The sequence below is a fragment of the Nipponia nippon genome, unplaced genomic scaffold (genome assembly GCF_047370975.1).
Source record: "Nipponia nippon isolate SJK-2023a ecotype South Korea unplaced genomic scaffold, ASM4737097v1 scaffold_3, whole genome shotgun sequence".
NCBI lineage: Eukaryota > Metazoa > Chordata > Aves > Pelecaniformes > Threskiornithidae > Nipponia > Nipponia nippon.
The window spans coordinates 51,397,299-51,422,798 of record NW_028262347.1 but is presented as its reverse complement, the minus strand read 5'-3'; the positions used below and the strand labels follow the sequence as shown (position 1 = coordinate 51,422,798).

Here is a 25,500-nt window from a genome sequence, read left to right as displayed (position 1 = left end):
CATTCAAATTAGATCTTCTTTCCAAATGCAAACATTGACTCATGAAAATTAAAAATACTGAACATCTCAAAACAAAATAGATAAAAAGGCCATTATATGGTTGTCATTCTGTTCAGTTAAATGTTTTTCAAAGATCAAAGAGCCACACTGGCTCACGGCAGCAGGGGTCCAAGCTTATGATTTCTACTCCTCAGTGTAACTAAATGCAACTATTCCCTTTGGCAATTACAACTAATTTATATCTTCTGATGTCTCTCTTTTTATTTAAGTCAAGAGATTAGCTAAAAAAAGATGTAAGTACAAATCTGGAAATTGTTTTATACAGCTGGGATCAAGTGAAATCAGAGAGCAAAAAATCATGTTTAAGAAGGAGATTGATCAAGCTGATTATAAAACACTGACTTGAATTTACATGATTTGCAGAAAAAAAATCCAAGTGTTGTATTAAGCAACTTCTCTTCAACTACATGCAAAATGAAATCACCTAAATGCTAATAAGTGTAGAAACACGAGACTGATTACATCTCCCTCTCAGTTGACCGTGATACTACAGGCTAGTAGGTACAAGCCAGAGGGCTTCATGACAACTGAAAGAGATTTTCACCAGGAGCCTGCATGGATGCATGTGTCCTTCTAGGAGAGGTTACCTTGAGTGCAGGCAAGCTGAAGCCATCGGTTAGATTGTGTGCCTCCTCTTCAGAGACCTGCTCTTCGCTCAGTCCCAGACCCAGCTCCTTAAAGGGGACTACACAGATGTAGCTGGTCACGTTGTCACTCTCCGAGTTCAAAGGGTAGGTTTAGCTGGAGTTAAGGTGGTTAACAAAGCAACTTTTGCATTAAACATACAGAAAAGGTTTCTTATTTCTGGCAATTTGTACGAAAGCACATACATTCCACCCAAATCCACCTGAATCCTGTTTAACTGAAAGTTTTGCAATCCTTATTCAGAGCACAAGTTTTAAAGGCTCTCAGGAGGATGAGAGATAAGACATTGACAAAACACCTATGTCTAAATACAAACACATAAAAAGAAACAAAACAGATTGATGAAAAATCCCTGCATCCCTTTCAAGTGAGGAAAATAGCTTATCTTTAAATATTAAGTTTCCAAAAAGTAGCTCATGTCAATCTTAAACCAGAAATCATATATTTGACAGAGGAAAAAAGAGAACAATTGTGCAATTTGAAGTCTCTAAGGTAGCCTATGTTATAGACCAGACTCAAGATGACAGGAATTCCTGCGAGTTCTGTCTGTGGAGGGACCGCTCAGAGATCTCTACAAGAACTGCTCTTTGACATTTCAAGATAGCACTGTGAAGAACAGCAGCTCCCCGATTGTCATGCCATTAATTTTATTGATTACATTGCTGTAAAGCCACCATGATCTTGGTAGGAACAGCAGCGAACTGTTATCTGTCAACACTATTCAGCACATTTAAATTCTGAGTCGGAAAATGTACATTTCCAGTCCTCAGAATTGCTTAAAAAGTAGGAAGCAAGCACAATATAACTGATACCAGATAAAAGACAGATAAAAATAATTCATGGACTAGGCAACATTTATTAAAATAGCACTAATTTTAGGCTAACCTCATGCTGGGGAAGGAAGAGGAGGAACAGTTCAAGATTTCTGCACATTTTGGATAGTTACCCAGTCACAAAATAGTAAAATTTGCTTTAACACTGAAATTTACAACTTATGGTCATAAGGACATTTGTTCCACAGAAATACATATACAAAAAAAGTATTCGTAAAGCATTTATGAAAATAAGGCCTTAATTTAAACTATGTTTTTTTTAAATTTATATTTCGATTTACCAACTGAATGCTCTCATCTCTTGGGGCACACAAAGCCAATTAGAAGCACTTGTCTCTTGTCCAACTACTGTGTTTTCTGGGGAAGCCACAAGTTCCACCCACTTTCACTCCCAAATTTTCCACGTGCTAAATTCTCATAGGATTGAACGTGTAAAAGTGATTTGCTCAAGAAAATTTTTACCGCTTGAGTAGAAGCACATTGCATAAAAAAAATAACATTCTGTGTCCCAGGAAACAGCAATGCTAAGTGTCCAGGCTCTAAACAAACAAATACATTTCTCCCTAATTTCTCCCCAAAGTCCAGGGAGAAAGAAGCCTATTAAGTGTTCAGACAAAAACTTGCAATGCAGATTAATTAGGAACAGAATATTATTGTTGCCACCAGCAGCTGCTTCACATAAATGGTGTCTATTCTAAGTTAACCTGATAGCATGCCCAGCAGATGGAGCACATGGGATGAGGATGGTAACTCTATCAGAGGTTGAAAAGTCAGGTCAAAACCCTTCAGGACTGGTTATCTCAAAGACTAATTACATTCTTTGTTAAACTTTTCCTGCAACAAGACATTTCCAACAGCATGAGCACCATAAAAAGGAGTTCGGACACACGTGAATTTCTAAGTCGCACTAAAAAAAAATTCCAGGCAACATTTCAAACAAGTGGTTTGACCAAACAAGCCACTTATCCATACTATGTCTCAGCTAGGGATTCCCAGTGGACTCCCGCACCTCCTGCCTTGCCCTCCGCTCTTGTAGCACTCCCATTTCTATGTGACAGATGAAAGCAGAGAACTGATCCCGTGCCCCTATTAGCTTCCTAAAGACTAAACCTTTAGAAAGTTTAAACACATACACACAAACATATACATATACATAAACATATACATATACACGAACACACTTCCTTCATGCACTTTGCTCTAAAACACAAGTATTTTTAGTGCTAATGTTTTCTATTAAAGCCAAAATACAGTAACTAACTTTAGGTTAGCTAAGTTTTTCTATGTCTTTGTGAAAATATTTCATTCACCTGTTTATCTTACATTCCTTATTAGCTTGGAAGAAGAGAAGGCAAAGCTACTTAATAATAAACTGTCAAATCCAGAATAAAATATCCGTACAGTGAATGTCTAACCTCTGTCAGGAGGCCTATCTTATTTACCTATAGAAAAGCAAGAACACTCATGTACCCCTGTACGTAACAATTTAGTATTCATACTTTGCTTTTCAAAAGCACATTCCCATCTGAAGATCTAACAGGAGGGCCTCACAATAACCCTGAGAAATCCAAGCTGCTCTTTGATAAAATTCTCACCTGCTCACCAGGCGGGAAGGGATGAGCTAATGATAAACATGATGAACTGGCTGGTCAAGGAAGAAACACGGCACTGAAAAATGCCCAAGTATCTTCACTCAGACCTTCTAGCATCGGATTTCTGGTTTAGGCTTTTATGACCCAAAGAGGGTACTACTTTTTGTTTAGCTTACTGTTTTCTTGTGTGAGCTTTCTCTTTCCCAAGTAATAAAGGTATGTGTTTTTCTAACATTTCATGATGCAATAACTAAATATTTACAGAGGAGAAGGAACAATTTTTTACTAGATTTACTACAGGAAATTTGCAAGTTTCCCTGAGGTCAGTGCATCTCAAAGACATAGAGTGCATCTTATATCCATTCCACCTTAATGGGTTAAGATATCACTCAGTTTAAAATACTGTTATCCAATGTCTGTTTTTATAACACTATTTATGCCTTGCCATCAGAGAATGACACCTTACACTTACAACAAAATTAAAGTTTTATCAGTTTCTACGGTCCTACCTCCAGATCCTGCCTATCAATATAGTTCAATGGAAATGGAGTATCACACCATTTTGCACCAGCTGAGGATGAGACTATTAAAAACATCCAGTAACATAAGCCACAAAATTCTCTCCGTCCAGCTTGCCTATAATTAAATCAGTGAATAAACCATAGATTCCCATGACGCAAAACCCACAAGGCTCTTAAGTATAAAAATATTAAGCAATTAGCACGCCAGCGAAGTATTGCCTGAGTTATTACTCAATTCAATGGAGCATAGTGCAGAGATTTGTTGAACTAGTAGTGACTGGTCTGCACAGCATCCTGTAAATACTTAACCCAAAATGCCTAATTTCTAGTTTAAGCTTTCAGCCATTGCATCCTGCTATACCCTTATCTTCCAGACTAAAAAAGAAATACTCTTTTCTTTTCTCCCTTCTGACTTTTTCTTCTATGATTTTGAGCAATGCACTCTTGCCGACATGAACAAATCAGAATAAGAATGGCATGAGAAAATGCTGAATTGTTTCTGCAAGTGCCCAACTGTCCCTTCACATAAAATGTAAGGAATATGACTTTCCATCTCATTAAACTACTGGTCCACCAAGTTCGATACAAATGCCTGGTATAAGGCTAAAGTATAATTGTATATTTTTTCTGTTTTACATGGGAACAAATTTTAATCAGGACAGTATTAATTTATTCTACTCACTGAAAGCTAAAAGTCTTGCTAAAAGGGGGCACACTAGCCACAAGCAAATATTGCTAAACTTCTAGTTTTATTGAAGTGAGTAATGATAATATATCAAGTTTATGCAATTTGTATTGCCATGAATAAAACTGTGAATTAAGATTTTTAATTCTCTGTAACAGGTTCATCACACAGATCTCCCTCTGACACATTTGAGATATACATTAACATAAAATCCTAATTTGCTGCAGATATTTGGGTAGGAGAAATAATACTGATGGCTATAAAATCTACACTTAATGGATTAGCATAGATCAATATATCCCTTAACATTTAAGATGTTTTTACTAATTTATTTTTACTTAGTCACTCATTTCTGTCTACAATTAAGATTAATACTTAGATTAGCCAGTGTTTAAGACTCAGCCCAATAGTTACCAGCTCAGCCCCTCAAGAATATTTTCTTGTCTCTCTTGAAGTTATAACATAAAACAAGTGGCTTAAGTTCAAAGCAGTTTCCCTTAGGCTTCCAACAGGATTAGTCCTACTGATTCAAAGTATGAATTTGATACTTATCTCAGAAATAATCACATACATTAAAGTATATGTTTAGCAACCTACTTAAGATTACTAACAAAAAAATCTCTCAAGGCGGTGGTAAAATACAGCAACGCTAAGCTTCGCAGTTTGCATTTGTTGACAAAATGAGATAAAATCTATAAATGTTTTTAAGATTAAACATTTCTCTATTTTACTGTATAGTTTTAAAGGTCTAGACTTAAAACAATATAAGTATGCAAATTCATAGTAGAATTTCGCTCAAACATATGTCTGTACAGCATCATTCACTGAAATGACTTTTTCTGGGAAAAAAATAACCTATTGAAACAGATTTTGCTTATTTCTGAACACTTTTTTGACTTAACATTATATACATGCAACCAGTCTTAGAAAACAGTTCCTATAAGAGGCTGTTCGGCTGATTTTGTTAAGCACATATAAATGCATATTTTCAAAGTAGAGAAAATTATCCGTCCTTATTAAGCCATAAATGAGTAAATTGGTCTTATTGCAAATTATTTTTGAAAGGGATATTCTGACATAGTAAACTTGAAATATAATTCAGCTACAGACATTTCTAGTAAGTTCTAAATATGTATGTATGTTTTAAATGAAAGCTTAAATCAAAGTATACCTTTTACTACATTAGTAAATTTAATACCATTTTCTACAATACTTTAACCATTATGTCTAATAATAGACATGTCTCAGTTCAAGACATGTTTACCATAGCCTTAGGGCAACAATTATCTTCACTGCATTATAAAGTTCAATCTCAGATTTTGAGGTTTATTATAAGAAACACAAGGATGAAGGAATATAGGACATACTTTACATTATCATCCTTTTGTAGGCCTGTATACCACTCAGAAGGCCCAGTCACAGACTAGGACCTTATTTTGATAACTGGACATCATGCAGAAAGGATCTCTGGAGTCAAAGGCTCACCACTGTTGTTGAATGACAAGTACCATGCCCACGTTGCAGTATCAACTGAATACCGTCAGCCAAGGAAAGCAAACTGTAATATGGAAGTTTATTTCCCATTGATACATGCACATAAATGTTTCCATGAAATGCACACTCTGTGGTTCAAAGCAGTGCCTGTCCTATGCATTTGCTCACACTCTTAAGAAATTACTACTTCCTTATTCTTCAAAGAGAAAAATCGCCCTGAAGAATGATCAGCCATCAGTTAAAAGGGAACTAAGATTTGATCTTTAGTGTATTAGCTGGGAAGATTCAATTTTTGTTGCCCTTGAGACTAGGAGGTGTTTCGCATATTAAATTGCTATTGAAAAATCATTCCAACCAAAAATAATTCAGTTTTTCACTTGCCTAAATACAGAGATACATCTGCTCTGCAACAAAAATACAAAGCAATATCCAGTAAAACAAAAAATGTTTATTTAAAAAGTATTATGACTAACCAGGGAAAATAGGTTTTGGGGTTTTTTAATGTTATTTGGTAATATTAATCCAAATTTTAAGTATTTCAAATGTTTCTCTAATATCTTGTTCTCTGATAAAAGCAGTTTGTTTTGCTGCTGCCAGTGTAAATCACTAATAGTGCTACTGGATTCATGTCTCTCACAATGCTCAGAAAAAGCAAATTTCAAATAACAATTCATTAATTCATACTCAAATAACCTAGAGGAGTTAAAGTCGAGAACATCTTCTGATTTTGTACAAAGCAGACTTACTAAGAAGAACTGTAAAAGTCAGAACTGGGATCTCATTTCCAGACATTGGATGGAAGTTTCTTTCCTTTAATTTGTCAACATTCCTTTCCTTCAATTTATCTCCTCACTCCTTTATTTAATCTCTCCAGTTCCTCTTTCTCCTTGCTGTAGGCCAGATTTGTGCTAACGTTCTGATGACGGACAAGGGCATTAAAGTTGTCACAAGTGGCAGCTGTGAATGCTTTCGACATGAAGGAATCTTTGGCCCCTCCAGCGTAAGAGTACTATTTCATTGCACAAGGCACTGGAATCTATTTGAAAGATGCTCCTTGCCATCCATACCCATGTAATACACATAACATTTTCAGGCATTCATGATACGCAGGGAAAAATTCAAAATAAGGCAACTTGGAACGACCTTAAAGCTGCTCTTAATTATCCTGGTGGGGAGAAGGAATCCTTTACTCACCTTCCTTACATTTAAATTCCTTACTTTCAGTTTTCATGCATTGCAGAACTGGTCCAGCCTGCATCTCAGCTCACACCACCATTTTTGCCACTACGTTCTGCACGAATATAATGCTTCTCTTTCCATTTGTCAAGAAGCTATCTATATACACGCAACTTCAATAAATATTTGGCCATTTATTTCTGCTAGCCCTTACTACTGTGATATCTGCATGACAATTTGGTATAATGGAACTTCCATATTAAACATTTTTCAAAGACAGGTATAAATGTGAAGTTATCCAAAGTAAACAAAATTTTCTGCTCTCCCATTCCTTAATTTAAAAGCCATTCCTTAAGTTTAGTAGTTACAAAACTAGTGGACAGTCTAATACACACCAGTATTCCTTGAACCTGTACTTCCCCAGCCGCAGCAACAATCTACACACCTGTCATAACCACAGCTGGACTGACTTTCTTCATGCTGGAGGATATTTGGGAAGGCCATGTTAACTGATCATATTTTCAGATCTCTCTTCCCATGTTCTTAGAAGTGATTCTTGATAATTTCCAAGCTAGCTATCAGTTGCTATCATTATCAACATGTCTGAACCAGTCAGAGTATTTTTTTCTTTCTTTACGTAGCAAATACACCTTATTCCTCAGAGCTAAAAGTGAAGTCTTGAGCCCAGAATGAGGATGCCTATCCCTCCACAAGTTATTATTTTGAAAAGAAATACTCATTTCCTTCAAAGTGAATGCATGCACTCGTAGCTTTGTGTGTGCCTGTGTGTGTGTACATGTCATCACTCAATATATCCATCCATTTACCAGGCAAGATACATTAGTCAAATATTATGTTCCAGGAAGACAAAACAAGTTATTTGTCCTGTCAGATTTTCAACACTCACGTTACCACCAGCTTGTGTTACCCTGCATGTGTTTTTTCAGATCAGGAACATATCTGTTTTATTTTTTGCTATAACACAGGGTGAAGACATTGTTATTTCCTATATAGTACAGTGAGTACAACAAACACAGAAAAAACCCTTGAAATGTTAATGCCATTAAAAAAAGTATACGATTCACCAAAGAAATACAGATGACACTTCACAAAATGGATCCGAACAAAGTGTTCTGCTCTGATTCAGAGCAGAAACTCCTCGCTCTTAAATGTGCCTTTTGGCTAATTAATGTAATCGGAGTTTCACCCAGCTTGTCTGGAACAGGAAATCAACTTCCCTTTGAACACGGGGATGTTGAGTGAAAGGCCACATTGTTCAGAGAAGAGGGTATTTTGGTGCAAGGGAAAAAGATGGCTAAGAGAAATTATAAAACAAAATCCTGAAGGACTCTGAAACATGTTATTGGTACGAACACCAAAGGCATGAGTGTCAGTAACTGGGACAATGTTTTCAGTGCACAGAATCTTACCTCACACCGCACAGTACACAAAAAGACAAAAAATTTAAGAATGTTCCAAACCAAGCATAAGCCCCAATTTACTATGCTACCTTTTCTTTATCTTGTTTAGGTATGTAATTAGATGTTGTATGTTTCCAGACATGCTAACTCTAAACATTGGCACAATTACAGGTAGGTAACATGGAATACCTGAACTCGTGGGTTTTTACAAAAAAGGATATTTTTTCAGCATGTATAGAGTAGCCAGTCTTGAAGCTCGAAAGTTGGCTCTGACAGATCGATAAACGGCTTTCCGGAGACCAATAAGATGCTGACTAGGATGCTGTCCAGCTTTATTAAATGGGCAAGCGGCACTGACCCTGTCAAGCAAACTTGAAAAGTAAAATGTGATACAACTGTACAGATGTCCTAAAGTATTTTTAAAAGACAGTACATCAGTTTTCTTATTCCATTACTTAGCAAAACTTTTTCAAACCACTCAGTAACTATGACAGGAAAAAAAAATCCATCATATCAATGATAGATTTAATCAATATTTCAGATAAGCAGCCAGGATTCCTCAGTAGATAGCCTGATTCTAGTCTCATCTGAGCCACGGCAAAACTCCTGAGGACAGTTGTTTTCTCCAAAGTTTTCCAAAACGATACACTAAGGGTAGACAGGCTGTAACGTTATCTCTGATACAAAACTATCACAAGCCCACTGTAAGCTTTGGAAGTTTTAACACACAGATATTCAACATATACCTCTTTATATGCAAATTTGTTCTTTAAATAATTTTTGCAGAAAAAATGTGCCACTACGTATTGTTTTTCAGGCAAAACACTATATTCTTTCAACCTTCTCCATACAGAATCTTCTCTATGTCAACAGAAATATTATCTGAGTGGTGACATAGATTTTATCATCATGCAATGAATTGCAGCTGTGTTTGTGGGAGTCTGACAGGTAAACACATGAAATGTATGCACCTATACAGGCATATTTGAAAATGTATTTTGGTGTCCACATATTCAAGTGAATATACCATTTAAAAGAAACTGTGCCATTTGCCTATTAGAATATACTTCAGAATGGCTTTAGAACTATAAGAAATTGCCTCATCTGGAAATAAACTGAATTGTGAACTGGGTGAACATTAAACATGTCTGTGTAACATTAAGCTGTAGAAAAGGAAAAAAAGATTAATATCCAGTTATATCTATTCATATACAGTCTGATGCCAAATCTGTGACAGAGACACTGGAAATAGTCTAGGTGCGCTCTACATGCTGGGACTTTTTTTACTAGAATCAACTCAGGAATGGACGTAGTGCGGACAACAGGACGATGAATTGTGATGAATTGTTTGGGGACTGGAAACCTGCTTCTGCTCTCACCTTTCCCAGGGCACGGTGAGGAGGTGATTTCATGTCCGCAGTCACTTAAAAGGGAAAAGCATACGGGAAACCTGGCAAGAGTGCGGTGGGTTGCTGCATTGGTAACTATTTCTGTAGCCCATCTGACTGAAGAGCTGACTAAGCCAGCAGACCTGACCCCGCTGGAAAAATTTCAGCCCTACTGCATGTGCTTAGCACATTGACCAGGAGGGGAAATAGCTTATCGCCTTCACTGGCAAATACAAAAAGCAATGCAGCCCACCCAGTGAGCAAGGCTGGACCCATATCTGTATGTTAAATATGATTAACACAAGGAGATTCATGCCAAATACTTCAGTGTATTGAATACGCTAGCTGAAATACCATATTAAAATATCTGCGTACCATATTAAATTACGTGAGTAATATTAAAATGGTTTATGTAACATCTCAAAGTACTTTAAAATCTGAATAAAATAAAACCAAGCTGTGTTAATTTCAATTCCTAAACGTGAATTTAAAATGCTAGTCTTGCCATACGTTTCGTTAGGGAACACAGCATGTAATGTACTACGTGCCAATCTCTAACGTTTCCCTAGCTTTTGAAGGTAACAACTGGAAGTGTTTATGGATAAACTCTTACATCAGTTTGTTGACTCAAGCCCTGGGTGAATTGTCAGAAGCAGGCTCAAAGAAAAGGAGTAAAATTCTTCTACCATAAAAAAGAGATCTATGTTCTGCTACAGCGATGTAAGCATTTCCAGCTCCTATACAGAACAAATATAGCACAACTCGTGCACAGCGTGTACTGCCAGTATTCAGCAAAACAATTTGCTTTCCTTCTGGGAAGGCTTGTTTCAGTGTTTTCTTCTTTATTCCAGTAATCTTAAATTAGTATAACTTGCTATAAATGTCTGTGTGCCAGACATGCCATATCCCTAACCTCCTAATGTTCCATTTATCTTCTATATATTTTAATTGGACTTACAAAATGTTATCAGCTTTGCATATCAGCCACAAATAGCACGAAGAAAAAAAGGTTAAGGGTGAATTTCCTCTTCCTACTGCTCCAAACCCATTTTACTTATAAAGAACAGTGACTTATTTCTCCATTAATCTTACAAGCCAAATTTTAAATAGGCTCTCAACTTCTAACAAACTTGTACAAACACATTAATAAAAACCTATGACTGCACTCCAACATGAAAGCAGTTCTACAAAGATGCTCTATACACCAATACATGCTTGTAGAGCTTGCTTCCAGTTTAAAATATAGTAGAAAGGGAGCATTTTGGAGAAAAGCCAATTATTTCAGTGACAGACAAGGAAATAACTACTTGCTGCTTATTGCTGCAGCCTTTCATTATGTATTCCTACAGTTTTCATTTTATAATGTGCAAGACAATGGACATACTTTCATTACCCAGTGGAAATTCCAGGCTGCAACCTGTGATCAGGCTTCATTTGTCTAACTGCAAATGAAGCAATTAGACAGAAATACTGCCATTCTGCCCGAGTAGAGCACTGCCCTACCTTGGCTACACAATTTCTGTAATCCAAACTACAGTGGTGAGGTCTCGGCCATCTCTGCATCACAGAGTTTGTACCACACAGACATACCTGAAATGCCAACAGCAGTGTTAAACACTTCTGAAAGCCATTCTGAAATCAGATTATCCAGTTGCCTTTGAGAGCAGCTAATATAAGAGAGGCCTGACAGGGTTCTTAGTTCCTTTTCTAAATGGCTGCTGTGGGTTTTTTTGGGTGGGAGGGCAATGAAGGCAAAACAATGCTTGAATTGGTTAAGCATATAGCAGTCACTACCACACAGTAGTAAACCAGTGAACAACTGACCTAAACCTCATCAAGAATAATTTAACATTTACCGAGGCAATCAAATATCAATTAACAAGGGGCAAATAGGGTAGAATAAAGCAAACCCACAGATATTTCAAAGCGTATGTGAATTAGCCTATGATAACATAGCAATGGATGGTGCCATGGGGAGAAAAAAACAGCGGTGGAACGCAAGGAACTTCAGGTCAAAGCCACAGACCTGGGCTTGCCATATCAGAGCTTAGCTAAGTAGAGCTAGCCAAAATCTGAGCTCAGTACTATTTAAATGTCAGCTTCAGTATCTTTCCATTCACAGCATGGTTAATGCACAGTCCAAACTATGCTGAGCTAGCAGTAAAACAGCAGCATACATATTACTGAACAGAGTGCTGTGCTACCTGGTTGAAATCCCATTCCTTCAAGGATGTAAGATGACACGAGAAGATACTCGTTAACTTTTCAGCTGCAACCATTTCTATTGCCATGGGACTCTTTCTGAACAAGCATTAAGACTTTGACAAGGTGACTACAGGATAACATACTAAACTTTGTTCTGCTAAAGTTTATTGTAGCAAAATTGTGGAAGAAAAAAGGGATCATACATGAAGCGCTGTCTCAAGCAAAGAACTTCATGGTGCCCTGTGCAGCAGCATCTCTTGCGTATGTGGATGCAGAAAAGGACACTCTGTGGAGACAGAACTTCCTCCAGGCTAAACCAAACCAAAACCTGACTTCTTCATACTGGACAGTTGTTCCACTGAGGATGCTGGCACAGACTTCTCCCACTCCATCCATACTCCAAAGTCTTTTGAAAAGCTTGCCAAAGTTTTAAGTAAAGGGGCTATTAGATCAAGCATCAGCTTAAAGACCAGTCTGGTTTTTGTTAATCTGTTATCTAAGATATGTAGTAAAAGAACAAGGCACCAGCAATTTAGACATTGACCACAAGTTTGTTTGCTTAAACTTAGGAAAAAATCCAAATGTTTTTCTCATCTGTAATTTGGACAAGCCCTAACAATAATTTCTTTTAAGAACCCGTTTGCAAAGATAAGACTGCCTATTGCTTAACTATATGCTTCTTCAGCAAAAAAACAAACCAAAACAAAACACATAGCTAGGCAGACTGAAGACATGCTTATGCATTCCAAAGGGAGAATGAAACTTTTCTTCAGTGAAGCATACTGAAGGTATCTCAAGCTAGAAAATTAATTCAAAATGTTACGTTTACAGTTTCAAGCTTGCATGTAAAAACATGTGCCTGAGCGCAGAACAGTCGGTCTGGCACGAACAAACAATTTCTTGGTGCACACAAGGGAATATTTTATTGTTTTTCAAAAGAAGTTAACTGGATTTTAGCTGTTGGCATTTCCCACCTCCTTTAACCTTAAGTCTAACTGGCACAGGTACATATCTAACCGTGAGTTGTTACAACGGGAAAGCATACATAGCAATGAGAGTGCACAGAAGTGGGCCTGTTGGCTTTGGGATCCTTGCATAGACTGAACATGTTCTGATGTCCTTTCACATAGCAAATAAGCAAAAATTACCAAATAGCCACAAGAGCTAAATAACCAGGAACACTTTCACATCCCTTAAGTGGACGAGAGGCAAATTCAGCAGTAAATAATTTAGGAATCTAAACATCTCAACAATTGTATGCAAGAAAAAAGAATACTGTAAACTTTATTTGAGGTGGGAAATGACCTTTGATGCTCTTTGCTGATTGCTGTGTTCTCATTACTTCAGACTGCTATTTGTTAAATAGACTGGTTTTCATGTCATCTTCTTTTTCAAAGCATGAATGATTACTTGCAGGTCAGTTTATTTACATAGATTTGGTAATATAAGACACAAAAAACCCTCAGACAAACAACCCTCTAAATGACTTCCCAAAATAGTCAACTAAGTTGGTTCAAAATCCATTTCTTCATGTATTTCATTGCTAGCAGAGGAGGAGATTTCAAAGGCATATGAGTTTTGTAACACTTAGTTCTCCTTCAGGATGCAGGGTTTTAACACTGAATTGTTAGAATTCATACTTTTAATATGAATGGTAATTATACTATTTTATGTAAATGAAAAGCTTTAAGTATTATGTTTTTCAGTAATTCCACTTGTTACGGGAGACAGTGTAACAAGATAATTTTAGAAGACATCTGGCTTGAATGGATCTGTGTATTAAATAAAGTGAAATATAGACTCACAGGGTAAATCCTCTGGAAATTACTTCAGTCTCTTGAATGAGTCGTAGAGCTTTCCTCACGAGATTAGTAAAAGCTCGGCTATTCGCCACTGTTTCTTCCAGCTGGATACAGTATTTTCGCAGGGACATTTGCAGCTTGGCTGTCCTCCATGTGCCCCACACTCGAAGGACTGCGTAGACAAGCAGAACTAGTCCCCACAGCAGCCACGATGATTCCTTCCACCACGAAGGAAGCATAAGCAGTGCACTTACAAAGGCAAGCAACAGCGAGACATCCCTGCAGACAGAGAAAGTATCATCAACCACAGATTCCTGAGGTCAAACAAGTGGGAAAATCATGAAGCTCTAAGTTACATTTGAGATTACAACATCGTATTACAGAGGTTTTATGTAGGTCCTGAAGGGAGCTGTAAATGCTGAAAACTACTCCTAGTGGCAGATTTAGATGTATGTGTACATGATATTACTTGGTCAGTATACTCTAAGGAAACATTTGTCTGGCTTTACAGCATGAGTAAAAGAATAATGTACCACTTTCAAAGGTCAGTTTCTCTTACACATATGACTTAAAAAAAAAAAAAAAGAAAAGAAAATAGAAAAAGGAAAAAACCTGACTACTCAGCATTATAAGCCAGGGTGGGTAGGAACTGGAATATCTGTACTTCCAGGTTCAAGAGTACAGTAGGGAAGGGCATGTTTCTTTTGGTAACAAAACCCTCAAGCAGTGCCAGCTTTATTTTTTCCAGATTCTGACTCATTTAACTTGGACACCAACACACTGATAATTTTTAACACATTTTTATAAGGATGGCTTGAATAATCATTTAAAATAATTTGGCAGCTTTTGAAAATCCTTAAAGAACAGAGTTACTAGTATCTCGGTTCAGTTATTTCTCAAGGACATTTAAAAAACTCCATAAAGCTGTTACTTTCACCTAGAAAAAGTCAACAAAAATAAGTAACTGCCAGAAAACACACTGTGTTTCATATATAGTAGTATAGTTGCAGTTTTGTAAAATTATGACAGTCTTCACAGAGGTGGATGGGATATAGGCTTCAAGGTGCATAACAACTTTAATTTTTCAAAATTTTTTGAAAGAAAAATGTTCATTTTCTTCACCCCTTAAAGCTGCGTATCCTGTATTTAGTTTTGGAAGCATTCACAAGGAATATTTTCTCATTTCTAAAATAAGACATGATCTCTGGGTTTCTATTTTCTGGACAGTTTTGTGGTCATATTTCAACAAGCTTTACAAGTGTTAACTCTTCAGGGCTACCGATAGGTTTCAGTAAAGGTCCAGGGTTAAAATATTCCAGATATGTAATTAACTTTAAAAAGGGCAGACTCACAGTCTATAACTTCCTTGGTACATTAAAAAAAAATAAAAAATCACACACACAAAAAATTAATCACAATAATTCAAGACTGGAAGGGATTTAAGAGGTCACTTTGTCCATTTCCATTTTCTGGTTAATCCAGATCATCATGGACAGACTGAAGAAGAAAATGGAGACTACACATGCCACCCAGGTAGCTATTCCAACTCATAAGTATCCTTAGAGTTCAAAAGATTTCCCCCAAGTCCAGTCTGAATCACTGGCAAAATAATCACATTATTTTTCCCCATATCATTCCCTCTTCTAAACAAAATAAACAACAAATGATCACCACCTTCTTATTAACTACCTTCTACACATCGTAACACTGTTCCATCCCACCTCAATTTTCTCCATTCTGGCCAAACAATGCTAGCACACTCTAATGTTTCTGAAAGATTAAATTTTCTAAACTCATCATTCTTCTTATTCTGCTCTGGACTGTCTCTAAATTACCTATGCCTCTCCAAGTGTGGCATCCAAAACCAGATGCTGCAGTCTAACACAAGGCTTAGGGAAACAGACAGAAAAGTAAACCCCTGTGTCTTGCATATAACAAGGACACCAGGATGAGATTGACCATTTTTTGAATAATTTTCTGATGCATTCAAATTATGCTCTGCAACGACGTGCAGATCTTTTTCTGAAGTAGTACTGCCTACCCAATTATTCACCACTTTGTGTTTGTTAATTTGATTTTTCCTTCCCAAGTGCAGTATTAGACTTTTGTCTTTATTGACTTTTCTACTGATTTAAAAATATTTCTCCATGCTACTTTTGAAATCCATTCTGCCAAAACACTTACAAACTTGGCGTCATCTGTAAGCTGAGCAATATTCACGAATTTTGTGAAATTCACAAATTTTTACTTTATCATCTGAACCATTAAAGAAACAATGAATAGTCCTAGGACCAGGACAAACCACTGGGAAAATTTGGTTCAAAAGTTCTCTTGTTTGACAGACAGCATCAATAATGACATATTACAACTTAAACAGTTGGGTTTTTTAACCTGTTGCAGCTTTATAATAATTTTATCTATTTTCCTAACATACGCATGAAAACATAGCACTGGGCTGTGTTGTAAGATATTTTTATCTACTGATTCCTCTCCATTTCTGAGCAAGTCACTCTGTCAGAACACACACCATCCTTGTTATTTGTCAAATACAGCTGGTAGCTGTTCAGACGCTGCTGCGGCTAGTTCCTTCAGTATTCTAGGGTGAATTTCACCAGTCTCAGCTGACTTGAATGCATCTTATTTAAATATTCTTTAGTCTGTTCTTCTGGTATTCTACATCTGAAAATTAATTGCACACACTCCCCCAACATATTTTATGAAGACCGCAGCAAAGAAAACACTTTGCAATTCAGTCTTCACAATCATGTCTCATTTATCAAAATCACCATTGTATAGCTTTAGAAGTTCATGAATTAATCAACCATGTTAGTTCTTCTTTACAGTACATATTAGGGTTTGGAAGTATCCATTCATGTTCATGCAGCTATCTCAGATTAAAACTCACTCTTTCAATAAAATGCGTGAGGGAAAAAACACGCTCATACAAAAATTTGGGGACTAGTGGACCAAAGACTCAAAGACCTGAGAAAAAAAGTAGTTACTTTATTGCTGCATTTTATATAAAGAACACACAATATATTTTTTGCTTGTTTCTCAGTGAATATAGTGGTAGATATTCTCTGTACAAACCAAATATTAGGAGTTGCTAGGGAGCGTAGCGTTGGAAGCTGCCCATTTTCCTGTTGCTTACACTGCCCTGCAGACAGGATACTGGGGTCAAGGAACTCAATCAGTTCCACATCCTCCTGCAGCAGAACTTCCTGTTGCAGGATGGTACGGAGCGTGTCAAATCGGAATCCAACATCCTTACCACAAACGGGCAGGAGAAAAAACAGGCATTAGTAAAGCATATGCAAATTCTTAAAATTAAGCTAGCGTAACAAGGAAAACACCCAGACACTCTACACTTTACAATCTGTTCCCAAAGACTACAGGAACGTTTCAGATATATCACAAGTAGCTACTTCATTTTTATTAAAGCTGCTCAACTTCAAAAACTCACAGACTACCTAACAGTTCAAACTTGCAGGATGCATCAAACTGACTTTGTGATCTGATGTAGATAGGAACAATACCTGGAACCATGCCACAGATTATGCCAATATATTTGCGTAAGAATCAGAGAGGTACTATATCTATTAGAAGATCATTAATGAAACAGCAAATGCTTTTTTTTTTTTAATGTCATGACATAATTTACGTCAACAAACAAACAAAAATTAGAAAGAGAGATTACAAATTAGTTAACAAAAAGTCACTGGTGGACACTTAATAACAGCAGGGTCAATGCACTGGACTCAAGCCCCCAGCCAAGGCAGTGAAGTCCTCTCCTGCAGGATTCTGTGCCTCTCCCAAGGGAACTCGATCCAAACATGAAACTGCATCAGACTCTTGAAGACCTCACACTCGCCAAACTCCAGGCAAACTTCAGGGAGTTACTTACTTGTGGATTTGATGCCATGATAAGCATTTGCTATTTTTTCCCTACAGCTATAGCTCTTCAAGACATATATACAATACACAGCTCTTGAACACAAATATATCCATCAGAGAAGCCCCCTGAAATTTTAATTTGCATACTGCACCACACTATAATTACAAAACACTTTAAGTTAAGAATGTCATAACAAAACCCAACAAACACTGAACACGTGCGTCTTTGCATCTAGCTAGATTACAGGAGGGAAAGGAGACTATTTCTGTAAAACCCTCTAACAGAAGTATGACATTTCACAGTACAAAATCTGTTTAGTTCTGTCATTGACAGAATGAGATTATTTATGAAACCATAAGATAGCTAGTCAAAGGTTTAATTCCATACATTGATGTCACTTGCAATAACTTGCATTCTACTTTTCATGGAAAACATTTGTTTCAGGACTGTGTGCAAGAGGAAACTCTGCCCTCCTCCGATGCATCCTGTGTCATTTCAGTGCCCTACTGTCACATGCAGCAGGAGAAACCTGTTTTCCATATTCTTTGGTTGTGTCTCCATCTCAAGAAAGTACAACTAAAAAAAGCTGTGAAGATAATACCTTTGATTCACAGGGGAAGAGGGAGGAAGAAAAAAGACAACCAAAGATCAAAGATGAGAGGTTTCAGAGGAAATTTTGTCCTGTTGAGATAAGGGAGAAGAGAGAGCAATTGGACTCAGCAGAACTCTCTGAGAAATGGAAACCCCTAACTTCTCATGTTGCTCAACGTGTTTTTTTTTTTTTTGAAGCTACATTTGAAGACATCATCCCTATATCGTAGTAGGAAAAAAAATAAAATCAAAATTCTAACTTTTAGATTCTGGAACAGTCTAACGAATGTGACATTTGCAAGCCAGACTAGGAACCTGAAGCAGCTGGGTGCAAGTTAAAGCAGATCTCAGACAAGCCCAGGCTAGAGACTGAACTGGCTAGAAAGTGGCATTGCAGAGAACAGGTGTAAAGGCAGCATAAAACTATTTTTAACTATGTGGGGTAGAACTATCACCCTTCAGGTCTACACCACACAAGCTGACTTGGGCCTTAAAAGTTCCTGCAGGCTCCAGAAGTAAGAAAATACAACTTCTGGTGCAGCAGATGGACACCCAACCTGCTTCTGAACCGCCGAGAGGAGAGCACGCAGGTAGTACAGAGAACTGTTCTTGCTTCTCCCTACAGCCAGACTGCTACACGGATGTCATCTGCTCTTAATGCACAGCACTCTTCTGAAGCATTGTAAGGGAGCTGCCTTAATTTGCTTCACTTTTCCCAAATGCAGAAGCACTGTGGAGACCAGTGAAGAAACAAATAGGCCAGGATGGGTCCAGGGGTAGTACAGCTGCACTGCGGTCGTGCTATGCCTGAGCTAACAAGCTGAAACAGAGGGTGAAGCAATACTCAGATAAAGCTCTAGAACCTTCTGTCTTGAGCTGTGCCTGCAAAGCACTAGGCTGCAGCATATGGACTTCCTCAGTCAGCATCTCCACACTGCCTTCCACTGAATGGCGTAGCTACACTGTAGGTTAACTCCTTTCAGCTTTCAAGAATTTCCTTAATTTCTCACACATTTTGTTCTCTCTTCCACATTTTTAACATCTTCAGCCTGGCTACCTATATATTTCCTGTTCTTGTGTGCCCAATCTGCCTGGCGCAGTAACTCTGAAAACCAGGATCAATATTATCTGAAGAAGAAGTAGAACTCTTAGAGCCAAAACCAACAGTACAGACCAAAGATGCTGCTCAGAGGATGAGGTGCAGAGGAGAGGAAGACTTGTGGATTAGGAAAGGAAAGGGAAAAAAAAATTATCACTTACCAGTCGGTGAAGTATGTCATCGTTTTTCTTATATTGTGGAAAAGGAAACCAACTTCTAAAGAACTCAACTAGTTTTGACAGGATGCCTTGCTGAAGGGAACAGAAATTACTCCAATTAAAAAAAAAAACAAAGCCAAAAATAAGCAACAGACAATTCCTTTATTTCTGCATTTGCTTTTCTTCTTAACTCAGACCCAAGTACCTGTAAGGAAGTTTCGCTTATTGTGTCTGGCCTAACTTCAGAGTATGCTAAGGGAACATCTGCTTCCCGTCAGTTTGCCTGTACACAAGAGCATGAAATAAAGCTTTCAGTAACCCCACCTATTCGGAGCATAATGGATTTTTATGTTGTACTGTTAAAAATAACTACAGCTACAATGAGTTTGATCTCAAGTTGGCAGCTACTGCATCGATATGAAAGACTTTCTCTCTCCTTGAGGATAAAAAAAGCAGTGAAGTTAAATGGCTGATGGGGACTGAAGAAAAGTTAAGGACCAGGAGAGGAACAACCTCTCCTTGGCAGACCACCGCAGCTTGAGGACAAGGCTCTGGAGGAGCTGTGAAGAGAGACAAGGAAGAGTTGACTGTAAGAAGAGGAACTGTCCCAGAAACTCCCTGTCCCATCAGCACATGCTATCAGGTACTTCGTCTCCCTGCTGCTTCCCATGCAACTTAAATCCACACTTTCATCTGAGCTGAAAACATAACTTCGAATGCCACTAATTAGAGGGACTCCCTCTCAGTCATCACACATTTTAGTCATGTATCTTCCTAAAATACGATGCAAGAAAGATTATAATTAAATAGATGCATGATTTTGCTTCACTCCGCAGCCATTCAATGAAAAAAAATGGAGTTTTTGACACACACTGTATATCTACTTTCCCCAGCCTGAGCTGACAGGAAGTATTTTTCAAAATATTTACTTACATATATTTCATGAATTCTGAGGCCCTACCTCTTAACCTTCAGACTGCTGACATGTAATACAATCAATTGAAATGTATGCCAAAAAAAATTAATTGTGGAGCACTTAGATTTTGTGGCATAGTCTTTCAAAATAAAAAAAACCCAAACAAACAGATTATAATAGCTCAATGTATATAGGGTGTCTGCATTAAACCAGCTTCTTCCGTTTCTCCCTCTTGGTTTTTTTTTTTCCTTTTTTTTTCCCTCCTCTTGGTTTTTTTCTCCCCCCCCCCAACTATAAGGTGGGAAATAGAAGAGTAAACCGAAGCAACAGGAGCTTGGAGCTTTGCGGTTAGCCCTGCGAGCAGCCCGACAGCCCTCTGGAAGGCAGTGTGACACAAGTGTGATGCAGCAAGCCAGGGCAGAACAGCTTTGAGTAACATCAGAAATTGTCACCCTAAAGCCCTTAGGCTTCAACAGTTTTTGAAATAACTTACTTTGGTGTCCATTTAGGTAACCTAACTCAAGTTTTCTTTACATATGCCTTATCTTTCTGTGTACAGTTAGAATTGCAGACCTATGCCAAAATGAAGTGGTTTTAGGTCAGTGGAGAGAGAAACCAATAATAGGGGTTTCATAATGATACATGTTATCATGCTCTTCCCGATACACAGACATGATCGTGGCTTATTAGGAGGAGATACCCCAGCAATCCACACTTCTTAGACTATGGACTAAATCCAAGTGATTGTATTGTGATGTTGCTCAAGGGAACTGACATAAGTTGGAAGGAGAAGAGTGTCACAAACTGCAGCACTGGATTATCCTCCAAGTTTCTTGTAAAGTGGTGCAAAATAAAACAAAATTTTCCAATTGCAATTTGTAGAAAACTGAGACTAAATAAATAAAGGTTCTTGCTCTGCATTTGAGTTGCAGACAGATACTTCATTCAGAAGTACTTTTCCCAGTACTTTGAAAGCAGAGTATAGAAAGAATTGTCCATTTACTGTTTAAAATTATGCCTCTTGGAGCCTACCATTTTCAACTGCTTAGCCTTCATAAGTCTTTGGGATTTTATCATGAACATTTAAATCTACACCAAGGACAATTTTAAACTGCCACCAGCTGACTAAACTAGACTGTGGAATTACTGGAAAAAAAACCCCGTACTAGTGTGCTACGTTAGTAATCTTTTAGTTTATTTTCCATGTTTTAGTTTAAAAATAAAAAATCTGAGCTTGCATAAATACCCAACAGGCATGTCAGTGCTTGAAAGCACAAAACAAGACAACCCACTGTCTTGGGCTGTGACCCAGTAGAGTACAGTAACACATTACATTATTCAGATCCTTGGAACAGTGTCTCACAGTTTGTGTTCCCATTGGGAGTGTTACTGACAAGTAAAACAACTTTCATCAACACACAAGTCAGGTCATGTTGCCAATGCTTCTGGAGTATTCCTCTTACAATTTTAGAACACCACTCAGTCGAACTCTCTGTAAACTGAATACCAAAGATGCATAACTCCTAACATTTAAGAAAAATAGCACAGGACATGCACATTAGGTACATTCATTTGAATCTAAAATAAAATTCTAAGGACTATTTCTCTTTTGTACAGGATGAACCTGAAATGGCAAACTAGCAGGTATCTAAAATACCATCATTAACATGGGCACCTTTCAATTCTGTGCACTTCAGAGAGAAGATAATGCTACACATTAAGTACCTTCCAGCTACCCAGAGCTAGCATTAAGTGGGTGGGAGCCCTAGACAAAGGCAAAGGACTGGTCCCTCTGCCCTTCCGCATCAGGTCACCTGCATGGCTACTGAGGGCTAGCCCCAACACAATCCTCAGTAGCTGCCTCCAGCACCAGCCCTGTTCCACTGATGAAATATTATCACATCTAAGATGGGATAAGGTGTGACAGTATAATCAGTTTAAACATTGATATGCACAGCAGTCTAGGAAAATAAGTGAGAAAGGGAAAATGTAAATGGGAAGAAATACATTCCTTTAAGAAATGGGAAGAAATACATTCCTTAAAGATCAAGCAGAATTACCCAAATAGGATTTAATTCCAGAAAACAGGTTTAGGAGCTCTTGCAAACAGTGCTTTTGAGTACCAAGCGATCATGAGACCAGAACTCTAGCTGTAACTTTCTCCAGAGATTGGTACAGCCAGGAGCACTGCACCTATAATTACCATGCTAAATCACATCTCTATACTCCCTCAGATGGGAGCTTGGCATTTCATCAGCCCCCAGAACACAACCTTGAAGCACCTTTACAGCTTTTCTAGCTCAATGCTCATTAAGACCGTGTTCTGATTAAAAAAAACCCCAAAACACCAAAACCACACACAGAGAGAACTATTTAAGATGTGCTTCAAATTCAGCTGATGGCTCTGCCTTTCATTAAGTCTGAACCATATGCCGTGCTTGGCAAGACAGCAAGACCCAGCAGCAACATTTGTATCAGCCACTAGGAACCTCTTTTTTTTTTTTCCAGATTTGTTTCTTCAGTCCCCGAAGATCCCAAACTAGATCTTTGCCTTGCCAAAATCTTGCTACATGCCACCAGATTGTATCTGCACTGGGATCCTACTTGACTGAATACAAGAGGAGTAAGCAATCTCAACTCAAAGACAAAGCAATACTGCAGCTTTTCTGTTTTTATTTTAATAAAAGTGTTTAAGGCATTTGCAAACTTGTTTTCCAGAACAGAAGGAAAACGATACGCACATACTAGGCATCACTCAGCATGGAACTCAGCGTGAGAACTGTGACTATACTTTGCATTGTACTAAGCCTCAACTAAGATCATTTTGTATTAGGGCTGCGGGTAGGTACATATTCAGAACTCAGAAACCATTTGTTTCCCAGACATCTTATAATTTCAGTAGACTAGGCCAGCGAAGGCTGACAGAAGGGAAGTGATAACAGTCTCACGTACAAATGAGGAAATGATTGGACGGGAATGTTAATGATTTGTCTCTATGTCATACAAAAGTTGCAACAAAGCCTCAGATCCTCTTAAATCCAGTCCACTTCCTTAAATGCGTGGCCAGCTGCCCTTCCCTCATTCTCTTTCCTTTTGAGACACCCTATCGCAATGGGACACAGAAACCCAACAACAAAAACAGACGTTCTGACATCAGATTACAAAAGAAAAGTGTTAACGCTCCCAAACTGGTACTTGAACAGCAGCAGTAAGAACCTATCACATTTTATCACTAGAAATTACACACAAGTCTCTTCCTTATTTCCACTACGTATCCTTGTCTAGACAGAGATGAGACAATGTGAATGTCATCCTAGTATTTGTAAGAAACGGACAGCCCATTTTCACACCCACTTCCTTCAAGTTGCAAGGCAAACCATGACAAATTACTTCTACATCTGACACAATACTGGAGGACTTGCTCCCAACACAATAAAATTAAGTGTAAAATGCTTGAGGGGAAGGAAGGGGAAAAACCAGAATACTTGAGGCTTTTAAAAGCAGTATATCTTAATACTTCTGAGGTTCTTAACCCCACAGCACTTCTGTATTAAATTTGGTGGAAATTATATACACGAACACAGCATCATACTGCTTTACTGACTTCCACAAAAGTAATCATGCAAAATAAAGTAATGCAGCTAACAAGCGATAGTCCATGCATTATTTCATAGTAACGAACAGATAACCGGCCAATGAAATATGTCACCCTAATTTTCAATTAACAATGGCTTAATTAAAGTCTTCCTGCACTAAGTCAGAATGGGTATCTTCAATGTAAATGTACCACAAAACTGCCGATAGCTTTAAAGGGAAAATATATTTTCAGGTGGTTTTTGAGGGCTACGGTAAGTGCCAGCTCACAATTCTGAAAAGTAAGGGTAGTGGATCTAATACTTCCATGAATCCTCTTACAGGTGGTTTAAATTAAAGTATAAAAAATTGTGAGTTAAACCCTGAATGGTCACCCTTGTGACCACTGATGGAAGTAATCGTTATTACAAATGTAATAGCTCTCCACATCAACGGTAACTAGAAATCAATTTATTAATTAAATTTAAAATAATCTTACATTAGAGAAGCCAGCCAATGAAGCATGGAGACACTGCAAGAATCACTTCTCTTTCTCCCCTCAGTTAATCTGTTTCTTAGGTTCACAAATACTCAGTATACAAGACTGGAGTTCTGTATGAAGCTGCTTGGTAGGTTTTTTCTACACGATTGCTGAACTCTCTGAAAAACCGTAAACTCTACAGGAGCATGGCTGAACAGTACAAAACTTAAGGATTAGTATGATTATTTTTTACAGGCTCTGTCTAACCCATGCACTAGGCATGCAGTGGTACTTCACAGGTCTGCTCAATGTATATGCACCCTGTATCTTATCTCCATGATCATCTTTGATCAGAAAGAAGAAGGGAGACATGACACACTTCCGTAGGACTACAACTCTCGGAAACTGCGGATCGAGGCAGTGAAGCAAAGTGCACAGTGCACCTGCCCAGCAGGTAAACACAAACTATGACCAATCTATCCATGAAGATAGACTCCAACAGGACTGAAGACCAGAGCAAAATGTTTCATGCTTTATTGCCCTGTCTTTTCAAAGGGACTAACAAGTGTGTGAGGACATTTATATATTCTATACGGAGAGTGGTTGAAATGAATATCACTATATGAAAATATGACCTACCAACACTTCTCTGAATACTGCTACATGAATAAGCTTCACACTGCAACTTCTAAATTTTCACTTCAAAGACTGTGCATGTCAGTCCTTGCAAGTACACCATACTATTGCAAACATTTAAAAAAACACACATTCTTCCCCCCAATCAGAAAAAACCTGACTGATGTTATCCACATCAATTCATACACCTCCGAATCCTACCCTACCTAAGATCCTACACAGAGCAACACAGATTAAAAATCCCACAAGAAAAAAATACTTCCGACCTAAAACAAAGGAGCAACAAGAGGGACACATACAAAACTGGAAAAACTTTGTTGAAATAAAGC

The 25,500-nt window shown here is 37.8% G+C and overlaps 1 protein-coding gene across 20 annotated transcripts in view; it reads right to left on the bottom strand.

The window, feature by feature from the left end:
* VEZT (vezatin, adherens junctions transmembrane protein) overlaps window positions 1-25,500 on the bottom strand; it is a 69,832-nt gene that overhangs the window by 26,200 nt on the left and 18,132 nt on the right. For 7 of the 20 annotated variants that reach the window (XM_087764333.1, XM_087764340.1, XM_087764341.1 and 4 more), the window contains 5 exons: window positions 19,569-19,658; window positions 16,913-17,088; window positions 13,826-14,101; window positions 8,649-8,798; window positions 648-795 (listed from right to left, as the gene is read on the bottom strand). In XM_087764333.1, coding sequence (XP_087620459.1) covers window positions 648-795; window positions 8,649-8,798; window positions 13,826-14,101; window positions 16,913-17,088; window positions 19,569-19,658 — 840 coding nt within the window. Of the gene's footprint in view, window positions 1-647; window positions 796-8,648; window positions 8,799-13,825; window positions 14,102-16,912; window positions 17,089-19,568; window positions 19,678-25,500 lie in introns of all 20 variants that reach the window. The other 13 variants (XM_087764343.1, XM_087764344.1, XM_087764346.1 and 10 more) reach the window with 5 other exon arrangements.